Here is a 16,151-nt window from a genome sequence, read left to right on the forward strand (position 1 = left end):
CAAGGGATTGAGAGCAGAAAGAGGGGCCATTCCAGCGGTGTACTGCATCACTGTACTGCTCTTGTGCCCCCGCAACGCCGCTACTACAGGTACCTACCTACCGACCTATGAGCTGCACTGAGGTGCGCCATAAAATGACGTTGTTACCAAGAGCAGTCTGGGGCGCCATCTACCTACATGGGTAGTACGGCGCATTGTGTCTGCCATACTCAGTAAGAAAACTCAGAGATATGTTACGTTAGTAAGGCCTGACAGAATTTTGTAGGATAAAACAATAAGCAACTCGATAACGGTACCCTCAATGTAGATTTCTTCAGCAACAAATCCGTCTGTGATTGTTGCGACTGCCTTAGTACCTACCTAGGTAGCCAAGGAAGCGCGAGCCTACACGTGCTAGCGCGGGGCATTTACTTGCTGGTTACAACTTACTCCGTAAGTACACCATGTCTTTCTGCAACCCGCAGCTATCCATGTTCAGCTTCACGATCACACTGCTGAATGCGCCCCCCTCGGCACAACGCTGACTTTCCAAGACTCCAATTTCACAACACCAGTCCGTGAGGTCTGCAAGTCATGGATTTTCTCAAGTCAGCCGTGGCCTCCGCCATGGCCAAAGGGCCTCCCTTCCCCTACAGCTTCGGTGACAAGGTTGACGTGGACGAGTCTATCTGGACCTTGTTCAACGGCACCAAGAGGGTAAGCTGTGCTGCGCCATGCGACCCTACCATTTCTCATGCAGTTGCTAATAATATCAATAGGAGGACGGCTCCAACTGCAGCATCTTTTCCTTCGACATCACCGCTCACAGAGGTCTCCTGCCCCTCGCCCGAAACGCCCTCCGAAAGCTTCGCACCATCCGCCACCCTGGTGTAATCAAAGTCCTTGACACGGTAGAGGTGGGTACAGTTCCCCCATCGCTATCCTACTTTGCCTAATATTCGCACCAGACGGAAACATACATCTACATTGCTACCGAGCGAGTTGTTCCCTTGCGCTGGCATGTCCGACGCAAATCTCTGAGTCCCGAAACAATAAAATGGGGTCTGCACGGCATTGCGGTACGAAAGCCAGTTTAAACGACTCTCCACGTACAACATCTAATAGCTGATAGCGGACCCTGAAATTCATCAACTCGGACGCTTCCTCCATTCATGGCGCTGTCAAGGTTGGCTCCGTGTATACTTCCGAAAGTGGCGAATGGAAGCTTGGTGGCTTTGAAATACTTAGCAGCGTCAAGGACGACGAATCTACTATATATGTCAGTACACCTGGTGCCAAATTTTGCCAATTACACTAACAGTAATAGACATATGGAAGCCTTGCTCCAGACTCTGCCCGATACTCGCCTCCTGAAGTTATACAAAGTGGCTGGGACGCGATCAAGAAGAACCCTCACTCAGCTGTCGACGCCTTCAACTATGGTGTGCTAATATACGAAGTTTTCAATGGTGACTACAACGGCCGAGACAATGCTGGACAAACTCGCGGCGTTCCTCCGACAATGCACTCCAGTTACAAGCGACTATGCAACGCAAACCCAAAAGCTCGCATATCAGTATCCGCATTCCTCGATCAGGGTGGTCGTCGCGATGCCTTCTTCGATACACCGCTCATTAAACTGACAGAGGGGATTGATAACCTCGGAATCAAATCGGAAGAAGAGCGCGAGCAATTTTTGGAGTATGTATCTGTCAGTCTCCTAGCGCGCCAAATCGCTAACAATCAGAAAGCGACTTGGAACAGGTGTCAGATGACTTCCCAGAAGACTTTTTCATCATGAAGGTTCTTCCGGAACTGATGAAGTCGGTAGAATTTGGCGGTGGTGGACCCAAGGCTATTGGGGTTGTGCTCAAAATTGCCTCCAAATTGTCGCAGGACGACTTTGAAACCAAGATGATTCCTTTCATCGTCAGGATATTCGGCAACCCCGATCGCGCCATCCGAGTTTGTCTGCTGGACAGTCTGCCAATCATCATCGACCAACTGCCGCAAAAGATTGTCAACGACAAAATTTTTCCACAAATTGTAAGTCCTAATGAAAGGTGCCGGGTCGTTTGACAGTGTGGGATAGTTTCTAACAGTCGTGCAGGTCGCTGGCTTCACGGATGCCACCCCTATTGTGCGAGAGCAAACCCTCAAGTCGGTCTTGGTCTTGATCACAAAGCTCTCTGATCGCACAATCAATGGCGAGCTGCTCAAGCACCTTGCCAAGACGGCCAATGACGAGCAACCTGGTATTCGGACCAATACAACAATTTGCCTAGGAAAAATCGCAAAGTATCTCGGGACGGGTTCAAGATCCAAGGTTCTTATTGCCGCTTTCACAAGATCGATGCGGGACCCGTTTGTTCACGCGCGCAACGCTGCGTTGATGGCCTTGGCAGCGACATCCGAGTACTTTACAGAGGAAGACTGTGCGACGCGCATCCTCCCTGCGCTCTGCCCATTGCTCATTGACAAGGAGAAGCTTGTGCGCGACCAGGCAACTCGCGCCATGGACTCGTACGTCGCTAAGATCAAGAAGGCTGCCGCCAACATGCCAGACTCGGCGCTACCACCGGCACAGGCTGGCGACGGCCAGGCTGCTCGCATGAGCACACCTCAACCGAGCGCTGGCTCCCAGGGCTGGACTGGCTGGGCCATTTCGTCCTTTACAAACAAGATGTCGACCGCCGCGGGTGATATGCAAACCACCAACGGGTCGGCGGCCGCACCGAGAGCGTCCTCTTCCCCCGCCCCCGACGCGCGCAAGCCGACCTCCTCAGCATCGGCGTTGCACAGACAGGCACTTGCTTCACCACCGGCTTCTACCGCGGCACCGTCCCCCACGCCTAGTGCTCTGGCGGAAGAATTCTACGGCGATGGGGCTGATGACGACGCTGGCGGCTGGGGCGACATGGGTGACATGGACGAGGATGGTGGCTGGGGTGAAGCCACAAGCCAGCCATCAACAAAGTCGGCGCCCGCTACGGCATCAGCGACACCGTTCGACGAGGGCGAGCCGGACTTTGCAGGATGGCTGGCAGCCCAGTCACAAAAGAAGTCTGGCTCGAAGGCTCTGCCCAAGGGGCTGGCAAAGACGGGCACAAGCACGACGGCAAAGAAGCCTCTTGCGAAGCCTGCAGCAAAGCCGAAGCCAGTGGTAGCCAAGAAGATTGACCTTGCGCCGAAAGCAGATGACGACGATGCAGGGTGGGGCGATGGCTGGTAGATGGCTTATATAGGAGCACTTGTATTCGAGCGTCTAATTCTAATTTTGGAATACCAGGTTTCGTGCGATTCTGATATCTGTACTGATGCGGCCGGTGATATGATGCCAAGAGTGGGGGTGAGAGCTTGATGCATGCATACCAAGACGTTCCGACAACTACCCTGTAGTGCATGATGGACGGCAGAATTTCCCTGCAGTGATGTGCAAAAGGTATCATATGGTCACCAATTGCCAACGCCACGTAGCTTCATATTGTTGGACTTGAATATATTGGCATGTTTCTGGTTTCGGGGCTCCGTACGTACCGGTGATTGGGCACAGTTGCTGGTGTGGTCCGACGCTGATGCGACCCAGCAAACAGCCAACACAGCATATGGCGGTAAAATGTTGATTGCGGAGATCTCGCCGAACGACGCAAATTACGTGAGGACCTCTTGCAAAAACTTAGGCGACAACTGCTAATTGACTCCGCGTGAGGATTCGAGATGCAAGCCGCAGGGACGCAGTGCTGAGCTGCGGAAGATCAAATGCCGAAAAGTGGTATGTAGAGTTGCTAAATCGCAAAATACACAACTACCAACTACATTGCCTAGAAAGATACGCAGGTGTCATGTCGAAATAGTCTCGTGCACGCCACTCTCTGGTAATCATCAAAACAGTGTTACGCCTGTTGGGAGTTGCAAGCCTCGTACACGGGCATAACTGCACACATGCTACTTAGTTAATGCATGCACATGTGAGGGACTTGACTGGCCAAAGTTTGTTACCTTGTACATACTGAGTACACAAAAAGGCCAATCAGTGGGGAGAATGAGGCCAAGTCTGAAACTGCCACTAGTCTTCTTTCGGTCAATAATGATGGGTATTGTCAATTGAACCAAAAGGCAGACAACTAGAAAGCGTCCAGTGGGCGCGGCGCTGTGTGTGTTCGTCGATGATGGTTGCCGTGACAACGCCAAACGCGGGACTGATCGGCCACCAAAGACTCTAAACAGTGGATGGTCAGACGATAATACAGGGCTTGCAGGAAGCCGGGAGCCCACTGAACCGTGCTCAATCGTGTTTGATTGGTACCGTTGACGCTGTTCTTGGTGGTTTGTGTACATTTGGCATTCTACCTGGACGGGCCGCAGCTAAAGCGACCTTCTGTCCCTCTCTCTCTGCTCGACTTGCTTCCTGTCTCACTGCAGAACAACGTCGCCCAACATTTCCATCACGACGTGGAATGACAGACCAACGGGGTCTTTTGTTCTGAATTACCTACGGCGCATGATATGATGCTCTGACGATCACTAAATTCTTTTTCCTACGCTTTCTCTTCTCTTCTCCCGTTCTTGCCCACATATCCCCTTCGTCCTCTGCAAATCCGGCATCGCAACACCCCATCTCGTCAATTGTAAACAACAGCATTCCAGCTCTCCTCCCCAAACATACCGCCCGACGGAGACGCACGCTTCTATTCTCCTTGGTAAAACAAAGAAAGGTCTCGCATCGCGGCGCCGGCGACTTTTCCGATCGGAACTTATCATTTTCCCTTGTTTCGCCCCCTCATTTTGCCGCTGGCATCACACGCCTTTTCGTTTCGCTGCCCGCCGCGCGCAGGCGCATCAGTCTGCTCACCATGGATTCAAGCTACTTGGCTCAGCAGGTCAATAGCAGCATTGGCCAGCTACACAGCCTGTTTGACGAGATTGGCGTCCCTACGCATGAGCGCCAGGCTCGCGAGTCCGAGGTAAGGCACTCCGGCTGGCGCGACTCTGGCGGTGCGATTGAGTGCTAACCTGCCTTGTCATGCAATGTAGCTCTTCTCGGCTCTTTCTGAGGCCCTCAACAACCAAGTTCGCCTCGTCAATACCGAAAAAAAGGAAATGATTGACGAAGCCAAGACCATCATCACCAAAATTCGGGAGATGGAAACATCACTCGACGACTCCAAGAGCCGACGAGACTACGACACCGACGACATCAATATAACGTATCCCTTGAACCACTGTCTACAAAACCTCAAAGAAAAGCAGACTCAGATTGCTCGCCTGCATAGAGAACGCTTTGAGCAAGTAAAAAGTAAGTTGACAGAGCCATCGCGGGCCGAACGCGCTGCTAATGATGCTGCAGAGCTTGTCCAAGCACTTGAGTCCTACTCATCGCATCTTGAACCTACCTTTGTCCAGATTGCGCTACCACCGACAGGCCCAAACCAAACCATCCCGACCAACTTTGACCTTTCTCCCTCCTATGTTGACAGACTAGATCGCGAATTCACCCGCGTCTACGATGAATACACACGTCGCATCGCCTCGGTCCAGTCGCTGGCCGAGAACATCATCAAGCTCTGGGTCGAACTCGGCACGCCGCAAGCCCAGCAAGAGGGCGCCATCGTCAAGTACTACCGCGAGGCGCCGGAGCAGCTGGGCCTTCACGCCGAAGACCTCAAGCGTCTCCAGGCCAAGAAGGATCGCCTTGCCGACGAAAAGAAGAACCGCGAGAAAAAGCTGCGCGATCTCAAGGCCGCGGTCGAGGCGCTCTGGACAAAATTGGGCGTCGACGAAGCCGAGACCAGAGCTTTCAGCAACGCCAACCGTGGCTGCGGCTTGCGGCAAATCAATGAGTTCGAGGACGAGCTGGCTCGACTGAATGAAATGAAGCGCCAAAACCTGCACCTGTTTGTCGAAGACTCGCGCGTCCAATTACAAGCGCTGTGGGACGCCCTTTACTTTTCGGAAGATGAGATGCTCGAATTCACGCCCGCCTTTTCTGACGTCTACAGCGATGCCCTTCTTGAGGCGCACGAGCGCGAGATTGCCAGACTGGAGGCTCTCAAGGAGCAGCGTGCTCCCGTGCTGGCTCTTGTGGACCGCCACAAGAGCCTCATCAAGGAGCGCGACGACCTGGCCACTTCGAGCCAGGACGCCTCTCGACTGATGCTACGCGGGCAAAAGGGCGAGAAGCGTGACCCTGGCAAGCTTTTGCGCGAGGAGAAGATGAGGAAGCGCATTGCAAAGGAGCTTCCCAAGGTCGCTGCGGAAGTCACAAAGGTCCTGGAGCGCTGGGAGGACGAATACGGCCGCCCGTTCCTCGTGTTTGGCGAGAGGTATCTGGACGAGTGCGAAGATGACGGCTCAAAGAAGACCGCGCCGGCAGCTCGGTCCAAGACGCCTGCGGGTGCGCCACCATCTGCGGTGAAGATGCCTAAATCTGGCCACAAGGCCAACATTGGCAAGTCGGTACCGCCTCGGACAATGACCAAGACTCCCACGGCGACTGGCCCTAGGAAGGCTCCCACGACAGCCCAATCTGCTGTGTCCAGAACTGCCAGTCCGACTCGCACCGGCCGCACCAGCCCGTCGCGAATTCCTGCCCGCGCGCCGCTTTCTAACTTGAAGCACGGCAACAACTCGCCTGAAAGGCCGCGACCTGAGTCCCGGGGGGAGACGCTGCGCAACGGTGCACCAATGAGAGCACCACCTCCTAAGATGCGTGACCTCAAGTCTGTGCCGGAGCTGCAGACACCCTCGAACCCGTACAAGGGCGCAGGTCTAGGGTCGAATATCGTTCGCGCGATTGAGCCGGAAGATGTGTACGACGACAGACCGCAGACATCGAGAGGCGGGCGGTACGACTCTCAAGACTCGCAAGAGCGGTCCGACTACGACGAGGACCGATACGCCACCATTAGACCTGGGCATTACGGGTACACGCCAGAAGGACCGCCGCGCCAAATCTCGAGCACATCATCAGCGGCCATCTCGGGGTCTGAGAATTGGGAAACGTACGACGATAACAGCGAGCCAGAACCCGATGCGTCAGACGCCTACTATGCTAAGCTCCGGGCGGCGCGGTGCAAACGTCAAGAGCCCGAGTATGGCCATGGGGTAGTACCAAGCCAGCCGAAGCGATTGCGCGGCATCCCACCACCGATAGGCTACACGGGTCCGGTTATGATTGATGAGGATGGCAACCGTATCGTTTCTGGAAGCGAATGGGGTGACTCTGATGTCTTTTGAACAACGAAGACGACGTCGCAAGCATGCGGCCCCGTGATGAGATGTATTGGGCGACAGACGACATGATATGAAGCACGTATGCATCTCACGAAACAAGACCAATTTGCTTTTTTTTAACGGAACGTGGCGAATTATTTTGCGCTGCCCTCTCTGGTACATTTCTTTTTCTTCAACACTTGTTGCTTATTTGTTTATCTGGCTACGTACTGGGATACGTATACATATTCTTGGTTTATCATTTTGACCCTTTTGCAGCACCTGCACCGTCTACCATGGATGGGCAAGGGAAATTGCTGCCGCGAAGGAAGGATGCCTGTTTATATCTATCGTTCTTGGCTTTTCTTTTTCCCTTTTTTTCTTACTTCAATTTGGAATATTGGAAAAGAGAAGAGGATGGATTGTTTTAATTTGTGTATACTGTTGGATAAGGGAATCGAACAGAAAGGAAGAAAAGGGAATGCCAGTCTGTATGGAGACCGGGGGGCACGCAAGTGCTCAAATGGCATCGTGAACGCGACACGACCGGACAAACAAGTCTTGGAAGATGATTTTTTTCTTCTTCTTCGTGCCTCGTCTTCTTCTGTATCTTCTTTGTCTATTGGGAATAGCAACGGCGTTGGAATTATTGTATTTTGTTGTAGGTTTTTGTTTTCCTCTTTTTTTTTTATAGCTACCATCCCAAGGAGTGAATAAAACACAGCAAGTCAGTGTGTCGCTGTCTTGCGTTTCGTTCTTCTATTCATATTATTCTCAGGGTGTGTGCATCCGCACGCACCTAGTGTCACTTGCATCTCGCAAGGCCATCCATTTACCAACATGACTACTTGCGGGTTGCAAGGAGGAAAAGTTGCAGGCCAAAAAGTTGTGACGATGAAAACAGGGCTCAGGAGCTCTGTTGACGGAGCCTTGGTAGATAGACTCCGTTTGAAATCGTTCGGACCCTTGGGCGTTGGAATTTTCTCCAGACGCTAATCATGCTCAGATGGTTCGTATTCATTCGTTATACTTGGCAAGTACGGATATGTACGGAGTATTTGATGGAGAAATGCGGCAAGCCAAAAATAGGAACTTGTTGGTTCCCAATCAACTCCAATCAGCCCCAATCATTCCCTTGTGCTTGAAACAGGGCTCCAGCCACAGCCCCCCCTTTGTGGCGGTTCTAATAGTATAGTACCTGGCAGTGCAGGCATCACTATCCGTACTGAGTACCACCTACTAACTGTGGAGGACCCCCCTCTGTGGACACTAAAACGGCCCGCCGCGTATTCGTTTTAGGCGCTGGCTGCGGCCCTGTTGTTGTTTGCCCGTACGGACTAATAAGACTCACCTCAGCAAGCTTGCTTTGACGAGCCGGCTTGGGCAAAGGGGCAAACAATCCATGGACCGGCGACGGAACACGATACTCTTTAATTTGTGAAATACTTGGAACTATTCATCATCTTCAAAGGAGCCTAAAGTATTTTTGCGCATTTTTTACCCATGCTGCGGAATATGAAACATTTGGTTCATCGCCTCCTAGCGGCGACTTTGCTACTTATTTCCTTTGTCCCCCAAAAACCGTTTCAGCTGGCGCCTACCTACGGAGGTAAGTACTGAGTAAGTAGCTTTGGCCTGTCGTCACCCGTCAGCTACCTATTACCTGCCCACATATAGGTACCTAGTCACGTACCAACCCAAGTACTTACCCAGCGCCAGGTACCGAGTAGGTAGGCACGCAGGCCGTCTGTCGGACCTGTCGGATCCTCTCCCCTGTCCATCTCCATTTTATTATGCATAGTTATCCGCTACACTCCCTCCTTTGAACGACACCTCGCCGTTTAGCCTCGCCTCGCCTCGCTTCTCCCTCATCTTGCTCCCTTTCTTCTTCTTTTCATTCAATCTTCACTGCACTCCTCTCCGAATTCACTCGTTTACAACTCTGTACTCATACTTTGTCGCCTCAAGTATCTTCTTTTCAAGCCAGCGCCTGTTTGTCCCCTTTTTTCTCTTCGACATTTCAACGACGACGAACGACTTGACATCACCAACGCTAAAACCGAGATTCACGCCGAAACTCCCCCCCATCGCCCACCTTCGAACCCGCCTGCCATATCACGCCTCTCATGTCGCCACGACTTACCGCCTGCTGATGACTCCTGCGGCCGGCTCCCGCCCCGCAGGCTCGCCAGACGACGCCGCCGCTGTCGCTTTGCAAGGCGCCTCGCTGGCATTTCAGAAGCGCCCGCCGCAGACGACTTCGTCAACAAGCCAGTCCGCTGCCAGCTTGCGCTCCTCGAGCAAGCACCAGACGACGCCCACACCGGACAGCACCAGCCGCAGCCGCAGCCGTAGCCCGCCCCTGCACAACCAGCAGCACGGCCTCGAGCACTACCGCGAGAATGGCGCCCTTCTCGCTGCGACGTCATCGGTGGAGAGGGCAAAGAGTCCCGGCGCTGCCGCGGCCCTCACGCCTGCGACGCGGTCCTCACCTCTCGGTCCGCATCGGGGCCAGCACCGGCTGCACCAGCACACCGCGTCTTCGGATGCCCAGTCGCCCGAGATAGAATCCGACACGGTCCTCCCCGCGGGCCTTGTGGCGTCGCGCCTGAAGCAGCTTGGCATATCACCGACGACGACTGCTGCGCATTCCGTGACTACGATCACGACGGCAACGACAAAGACGGCAAAGGCTGCCACACGAGCTTCGTCCGCGTCGCCGCCCTCGCATCTGACCCTGGGACTTTCGCCGCAGTCTCCGGCCGGCGTGGCCGCCAAGCTGGATGCCAAGAGCCCGAGCCTCATTGCGGCCACGTTGGCGGCGAGTCGCAGCAGCAGCCCGACTCCCACGACGCTGCGGAAACCGCGCCGAGTCCACAGCGCGAATACGCTGCAGATTGTTGACGCTGTGGATTCGCAGCCGATACCTACAACAGATTCGCTGATTTCCATGTTCGAGGCGGACAAGGCTCGCGGTAGCAAACACGCCACGTCACCACGGCGAATAGCAACATCCTCCCCAGAGCAACCCGTCGTACGACAGAGTGCACGCCCCTCTCCGATTCCCATCAAGCAAACTACCGTCTCGCCTACACCTCCAACCAATCGGACGTCGGATTCCAAGCAACGAGCTAGCAAAGGCCGGCAATATGATCGACCTCCGACACCTCCTCAAGCTACCCACAAGAAGTCGGCAGCCGCTGCACCTCGGCGGCCGCCGACACCCCCGGCAGTCATGGATGCCACGCCAGTTTCGACTCCGTCAACGCCCACTTCTGCGTCGAAAGCAATCGCACGGGTGGCTGCGAACAAACCTCGCGTGACCCCGCCCAAGTTTGGAGATGCACTCAAGGTTGACGGCCCATTGACTACAGCCACACCTTCTAAAATAGTAACTCGCTCTAAATCAACAGCTGCGTTGAAGAAGCCAAATGTCGGTGGAGAGGCACCGTCTCACAAACGGGTACGGAAGCCTTCACCGCTGCGGCTATCAAACGGCCAAGAAGGCGGACATATGCCTACTTCGGCCTCGCCCAACCCTACAACACCGAGGCACAAGTCACCCACACCGCGTGTTATTAGTAGATCAACTCCAGAAGTGCTCTCACCAAAGCCAACGCGGATCGCTAGGACTGCTTCCCTCCGGGCCAGTACGCCGCCGCCTGCTATTGTCCTCCGTCCGACGGCTGATGTACAGTCACCCTCACCGGATCCAAAGAAACGTACGCCTGGTGAGAAACGGCCGCCCACACCACCAAAACCACGGAATAGTCAGAGGCTGGCGCCGGCAAGGCTTGCGAGTGGTCGGCCACGCGGAAACTCGGCCACGCCTCTTCCAAAAGCGACGCCGGTCAACAGCATGTGGGGGTTGCCTATTGTATCAAGCACTACTTCGAATACGCCCAAGGCTGGCAAACCGCAACCGCCACCGCCCAATAGACGGGAGTCGATTGTCAGTGCGCCGCCATCCCCCACGCATGAGCCCCCTAGACGGCGACTCACCCGATCACCTTCCAACCCGATGCGGCTCAACTCCATGGCCAATGCCATCATGGCAAGCTCTTTGGCATCGTCTCGTCTGACGCCTCACAACACGGGCTCCTCCTTGCCACCACCACCATTGCCCGTGCGCCAGCGATCGCCGCATCTGCTCCAGACCCTACGCCAACCTCAGAGCGAGCCCGAGAATGACCACGACAGGCAACGGAAAAACCACCGACACAGGCTGCACAGTTCCAAGCACATGCATCACGAGGGCTCGCGCAAACGTTGGAGAGACCAGGTCACCGACAAGGAGCGCAAGCGATACGAGGCGCTGTGGGCCTCGAATCGCGGCCTGTTGCTGACGCACGAAAGTCCTTCGGCCAGTGTCGGCAGCGGCCTCGGCACGGAACTGTCCGAGTGCGTGGTAAACGTGGTCGTGCGAGACATTTGGAAGCGCTCCCGCCTGCCGGCTGAGGAGTTGGCCGAGGTGTGGGAGCTGGTGGACCGCGAACACAGAGGCTACCTCACCCGACAAGAGTTTGTGGTGGGCATGTTTTTGATAGATCAGCGGCTGCGGGGACGGAAACTGCCCCCCAAGGTGTCGGACAGCATATGGGGGAGCGTGAATGGCGTGACGGTGTCGAAGCCGCGGGTGAAGAAGCACTGAGCATGCGGAAGGAAGGATGCGAACTGCGCGGTCGAGTGGTAGCAAAAGACTTTATACCCTGTATATAAACAAATATACCCTCTATGGAAGCATTTTACTTGCAGCGTGGCTCGTATTTCTGCTTCATCTTGAGCATCTCCCGATCCGACTTACAGAGTGCAGGCTGGTGAGGCTGTCAAAGTCTTTGCTAGCATTTGGTGTGCGAATCGTACGCTGGGACTTTGCGCCACTTGGGCCTTGGCCAATGGACAGAAGGTTGATGATCCTGATACTGCATGGAGCCTCGACCAATTCATGCCTCGAGTCCAGCTCCAGTTTAGGCAAAGGTATATGCTCACATGTATATGGTCTAGTGTCCAGCCCCAACCTGAACATACCGCTAGGTCACAACCAACTCTTGGCGGTGCACGTATCTGACTATCCACATACTTTTGTGATGGAGAAGACAACGTGTCAGACGCTATTGGATATTCTGGCCAACATCTGGTGACCTTGGCGCCGCCACATCTGCCCCCCCAACAAGCCGTGGGGGTGACGGCAGCAGCCCAGCGGCCTCTTTTCGCCCCTGCAAGAAGAAGTCTAGAATCAGAGCTGAGAGAGACAGAGAGCGAGAGCCTCGGCGATCTGCGCCATTGAGTTGTTACTATAGCAACAGGCTAGATGGTGCTGAAGTGCAAAGCCATCAACAAGGCGGCAGCAGGCGCGCTCGTGGGAAACTGTTTCTACCGGAACCCATGACTTTGCTTATATCTGTGGTGATTTGATGCTTGTGTGTGTTGCGACGGGGAAAACGGCTGCCAAGCATCTATCTGCATAGTACCCGGATCGCGCAGCGTCTAGATACCCGAAGCGGATCGTTGGCACGATGATTCAACCTAACCATGTGGTTGCTGTCATTATTCTTGTCCTCTTTGTATTCTTTCTCCTTCTTGCTTATGCTCTGTACTCGCTCGTGGACGCTCTGAGACGGTTCCACTCGATATCGGATATTCCTAGTGGTTCGGACGGCTCCTAGCTGTAACTGGCGGATCCAGGATCATACTACCGAAAGTTTGATCATTGCCTCGGGGGACGGCCTTGAAAAAGTACTTGGGTGAGTTGGGATTTTTTCTTCTTCCTTTTTTGCACGACGGTACTGAAACCGCTGCTCATACAAGCCTTGGCAGATGCACGGAGACGGCCGCAAAACTACGAGCCCGCACAATGTTGTATAGCACGATTACCATCTTGAAATAAAAAAAATATGCATTTAATGGAGCCTAGAAAGGAGAAAGAGATAAAAAAAACATTGTTTGTCTCCATGTCTAGCAGGCCCCTCACAGACTACAGTCGGTAACCCTTGCAGAGATGTACGACGATGGGCCCGTCCCTTATCCTCCCAGCCTCGACTTTTGCGCGACGATGCGCTGGAAAAAGGCGGCGACCAGCCCCGGCTCGAGCTCCGGCTCCGCCAGGTCGCACGGCAGCAGGTTGCTGTAGCCGCCCCTGTCGCCCGAGATGGCCCGGAGCACGTCGCGCATGACCGGGTACCGCCGCAGCAGGGGCAGCAGCCTGGCCAGCGTGTCGCGCGTGCCGGGCTCGCTCGAGGGGAGGGACGCGACTTGGAGGACGAGGGCCGCGACGCCGGCGGCCACGGGCGTGGCGACCGAGGTGCCCGTCATGCGCCGCGTCGGCGAGGACGTCGTCGTTGTCGTCGTTGTCGTCGATGTCGTCGATGTCGTCGTCGTTGTACCGTCGGGGCAGATCCAGGAGGACGCGACGGCCTCGCCGATGGCGGAAAAGAGACCTCTGCCCGCCGTGTCGCGCGGGTTGAACGTCGAGGGCGTCCCGTCCGCGTCGGCCGAGTGGATGGCGAACACGCCGGGCTCCCAGGCCGGGTAGGCCATGTACTTTGCGTTTCCGTGATTCGCGGCGGCGGCGAAAATGAGCTTCTGCCGGTTCACAGCCCTGCGCACGGCCTGGCCGACGCTCTCATCGATCCGACGGTCGTGTTGAAAGCCAAAAGATATGCTTATAATGTCCACGTTCCATTGGTTCTCATCAATGGCATAATCGATTGCCTGTGTCGAGTCAAACCGTCAAACGGCCCCCCCCCGCCACCACCGGACCCCCCCCCTTTGTCAGCTGCCAGTTTGTACTGTTTGTAGAATCCGCAAAACGCACCTCGACAATGGCAGTGTGGCTGATGCTCATGCCATCTCGTGCAATCTTTGCGACGAATATATCTGCCGCGGGCGCGACCCTCCTGAGAAGACCGGCACAGTGCGTCCCGTGACCGCTCTCGTCGTTGCCCTCCCGGGTTGTGCGCGCAGCATCCGCACCAGTGCTGGAGCGAGGAAGGAAATCTTTTACAACGACCCTGCCTGTATGTGGTCTAGAGGGGTCGTTTGCAAAATCCTTGTGATCTAGATATACACCGGTATCGAGGATCGCAATCTTGACTCGCTTCATTCTGTTTCTTTGTAGTTCATCGAGCGGTTTGTGTACCTTTTCCCTCAACCTCTCGAACCAGCTGTCGGACTTGTGGAAACTGATCAGACAAGTTAGTTTCGGCAACAGTGTTTGCATATACCGAGACGAAATTTACTCATGATCTGGCTTAGTCTCCGCAGCGTCGAAGAAATTCGCTCCAAGACCCGGTGACACTGATGAGCTTCCCTTTGAATCGAAATCATGCAGAACAGGAGGCAAACTACTACCAGCATCTTTGGCTCCATCACAATTGGACACTTGGTCCTCTTCACTGTCATCCGCCGGCTCGGAGCCGTAGCCTGATCTTGCTGTTGAATGTGGTGACAAGTGGTCCTGTCTGCTGTCGAAAGGCGGCAAGTGCAGTACACTCAACGATGGTAGTTCGGTTTTTGGACGATACGAGGAAGCGGGATGAATTTCTGGAGGTGCCGTCGGTACGAGCAAGCCGGACTCGACTGGGAGACGATCTTCGGTAGGGCGTGACAGCCCGCCCCCCCGTAGGGGCTTACTTGGAGTCGTCGAATTTGGCAAGGCATCGGAAATCGCTGCATCTTGGTCTGCTACGGTCAGTGCTGAACTCTCTCCTACCAGTACATCCCCGTCATCTCGGACCTGTAATCCTTTCGCCCCAGGCTGGTCTGTGGTTGGCAAACAATTGGTACAATCGGGGTTCCCAACTTCGTTCTGCCAAAAAGATATTAGATATTTTGCCCCTAAGAACTCCCCACACTGAATAGATCAAAACACCATTAGGCTTCGCGACTTACGTGATCAGACATCAGTTCTTGTAACATCTTATTTTTCTCATTCAACTCGTCGATCGCAGCCTGACTGGCAACAATATCAGAATGGCCTGGAGACAGTACCGCCATTCTGCCGGTCAAAGCATCTTGTAGGAGCCTCTCGGCTTCCCGATGCGATTGCTGATGGAATAAAGCCACGCCGAGCCAGTGTTTGCTTGATAGCGTACCGAGGGCGGCATCGCCGAAGCAGATCCTGCGTCTCTCCACTACTGCTCGGAGGCATTTCCTGGCACCATCGTATCTCTCGAGTGTACACATCGTTCGCCCGAGCCAGTGCTTGCTATCAAGGGTATCAACGTCGTCAGGCCCAAGGGCCGCCACCCTCTTTTCGTACGCGTGACGGAAAAGATCCAATGCTTTCTCGGGGAGCCCCTGAAAATACAGTGTCCTGGCAAGCCAGTGAATGCTGTCGAAAGCAAGCCGTTGTACGTCTTTGGGGGTGTAGCTGCTCTCCAAAAACGGCAGCCATTTCTCTACCGAATCCTCGAGAAATTCCCTCGCGTCTGCCAACTTGTTTAGACGGGCAAAGGTGACGCCCAACCAATGCTGGCTTTTGAGAGTGTGTGTATCCTTTGGACCTGAGAGATTTTTGTGTCCCGCGTATGCTTCGAGTAGATGCTCTTCGGCCTCTTCGAACCGAGACTGCCTGGAGAGCGACACACCTAGCCATAAGCAGGTGTCATACAAGCGACAGAGGTCCTCTCTCTTTGCGGTCCTTTGAGCCAGCTTTCTGAACGATTTCAAAGCTCTATTGAAACTTTCAGTTGCTCTTTGATAGTGTTTATTGTTGACGTATTGGATGCCTTGCTGGAAGTCCAGTTCGCGGGCATTTCGGGGCATTTTGCGGTCGGCCGGCGGCTGATCGTTTAGATTGAACGAACTTTCGAAGATCTTGTTATTGGAGTATGAGACTAGCATGCCAAGTCACATCACGTTTATGTGTCAAAAGTGCGAGATTAACAGACTAAAGGCGAGTGAGTCTACGGTGGCTTGGAGCTGTCGAGCTGAGGCGCAGTGCGCCGACATGGCGGCGG

At 54.5% G+C, this 16,151-nt stretch overlaps 4 protein-coding genes across 4 annotated transcripts; 3 read left to right on the forward strand and 1 right to left on the reverse strand.

Moving 5' to 3' along the window:
- Positions 1-573: 573 nt before the first annotated feature.
- On the forward strand, positions 574-3,211 carry V2A60_002704 (COPI-interacting protein CEX1; the record flags this gene model as incomplete). The annotated part of the gene is made up of 7 exons (XM_083254050.1): positions 574-696; positions 759-896; positions 948-1,058; positions 1,112-1,258; positions 1,307-1,680; positions 1,731-2,025; positions 2,090-3,211. The coding sequence occupies 7 exons, from the start codon at positions 574-576 to the stop codon at positions 3,209-3,211; spliced, it is 2,310 nt and encodes a 769-aa protein (XP_083110176.1).
- A 1,621-nt stretch (positions 3,212-4,832) lies between these two features.
- Positions 4,833-7,215, forward strand: V2A60_002705 (microtubule associated protein-domain-containing protein; the record flags this gene model as incomplete). The annotated part of the gene is made up of 3 exons (XM_083254051.1): positions 4,833-4,943; positions 5,014-5,275; positions 5,327-7,215. 3 exons carry the CDS (start codon positions 4,833-4,835, stop codon positions 7,213-7,215), a joined length of 2,262 nt encoding a protein of 753 aa, XP_083110177.1.
- A 2,128-nt stretch (positions 7,216-9,343) lies between these two features.
- V2A60_002706 (uncharacterized protein) lies at positions 9,344-11,842 on the forward strand (the record flags this gene model as incomplete). Its single annotated transcript, XM_083254052.1, has 1 exon — positions 9,344-11,842. The coding sequence occupies one exon, from the start codon at positions 9,344-9,346 to the stop codon at positions 11,840-11,842; it is 2,499 nt and encodes an 832-aa protein (XP_083110178.1).
- Positions 11,843-13,212: 1,370 nt separating this feature from the next.
- On the reverse strand, positions 13,213-16,143 carry V2A60_002707 (S8/S53 family peptidase; the record flags this gene model as incomplete). The annotated part of the gene is made up of 5 exons (XM_083254053.1): positions 13,213-13,902; positions 14,006-14,372; positions 14,430-14,871; positions 15,285-16,028; positions 16,083-16,143. The coding sequence occupies 5 exons, from the start codon at positions 16,141-16,143 to the stop codon at positions 13,213-13,215; spliced, it is 2,304 nt and encodes a 767-aa protein (XP_083110179.1).
- Positions 16,144-16,151: the final 8 nt, after the last annotated feature.

Source organism: Cordyceps javanica, chromosome 2 (genome assembly GCF_051103115.1).
Source record: "Cordyceps javanica chromosome 2, complete sequence".
NCBI lineage: Eukaryota > Fungi > Ascomycota > Sordariomycetes > Hypocreales > Cordycipitaceae > Cordyceps > Cordyceps javanica.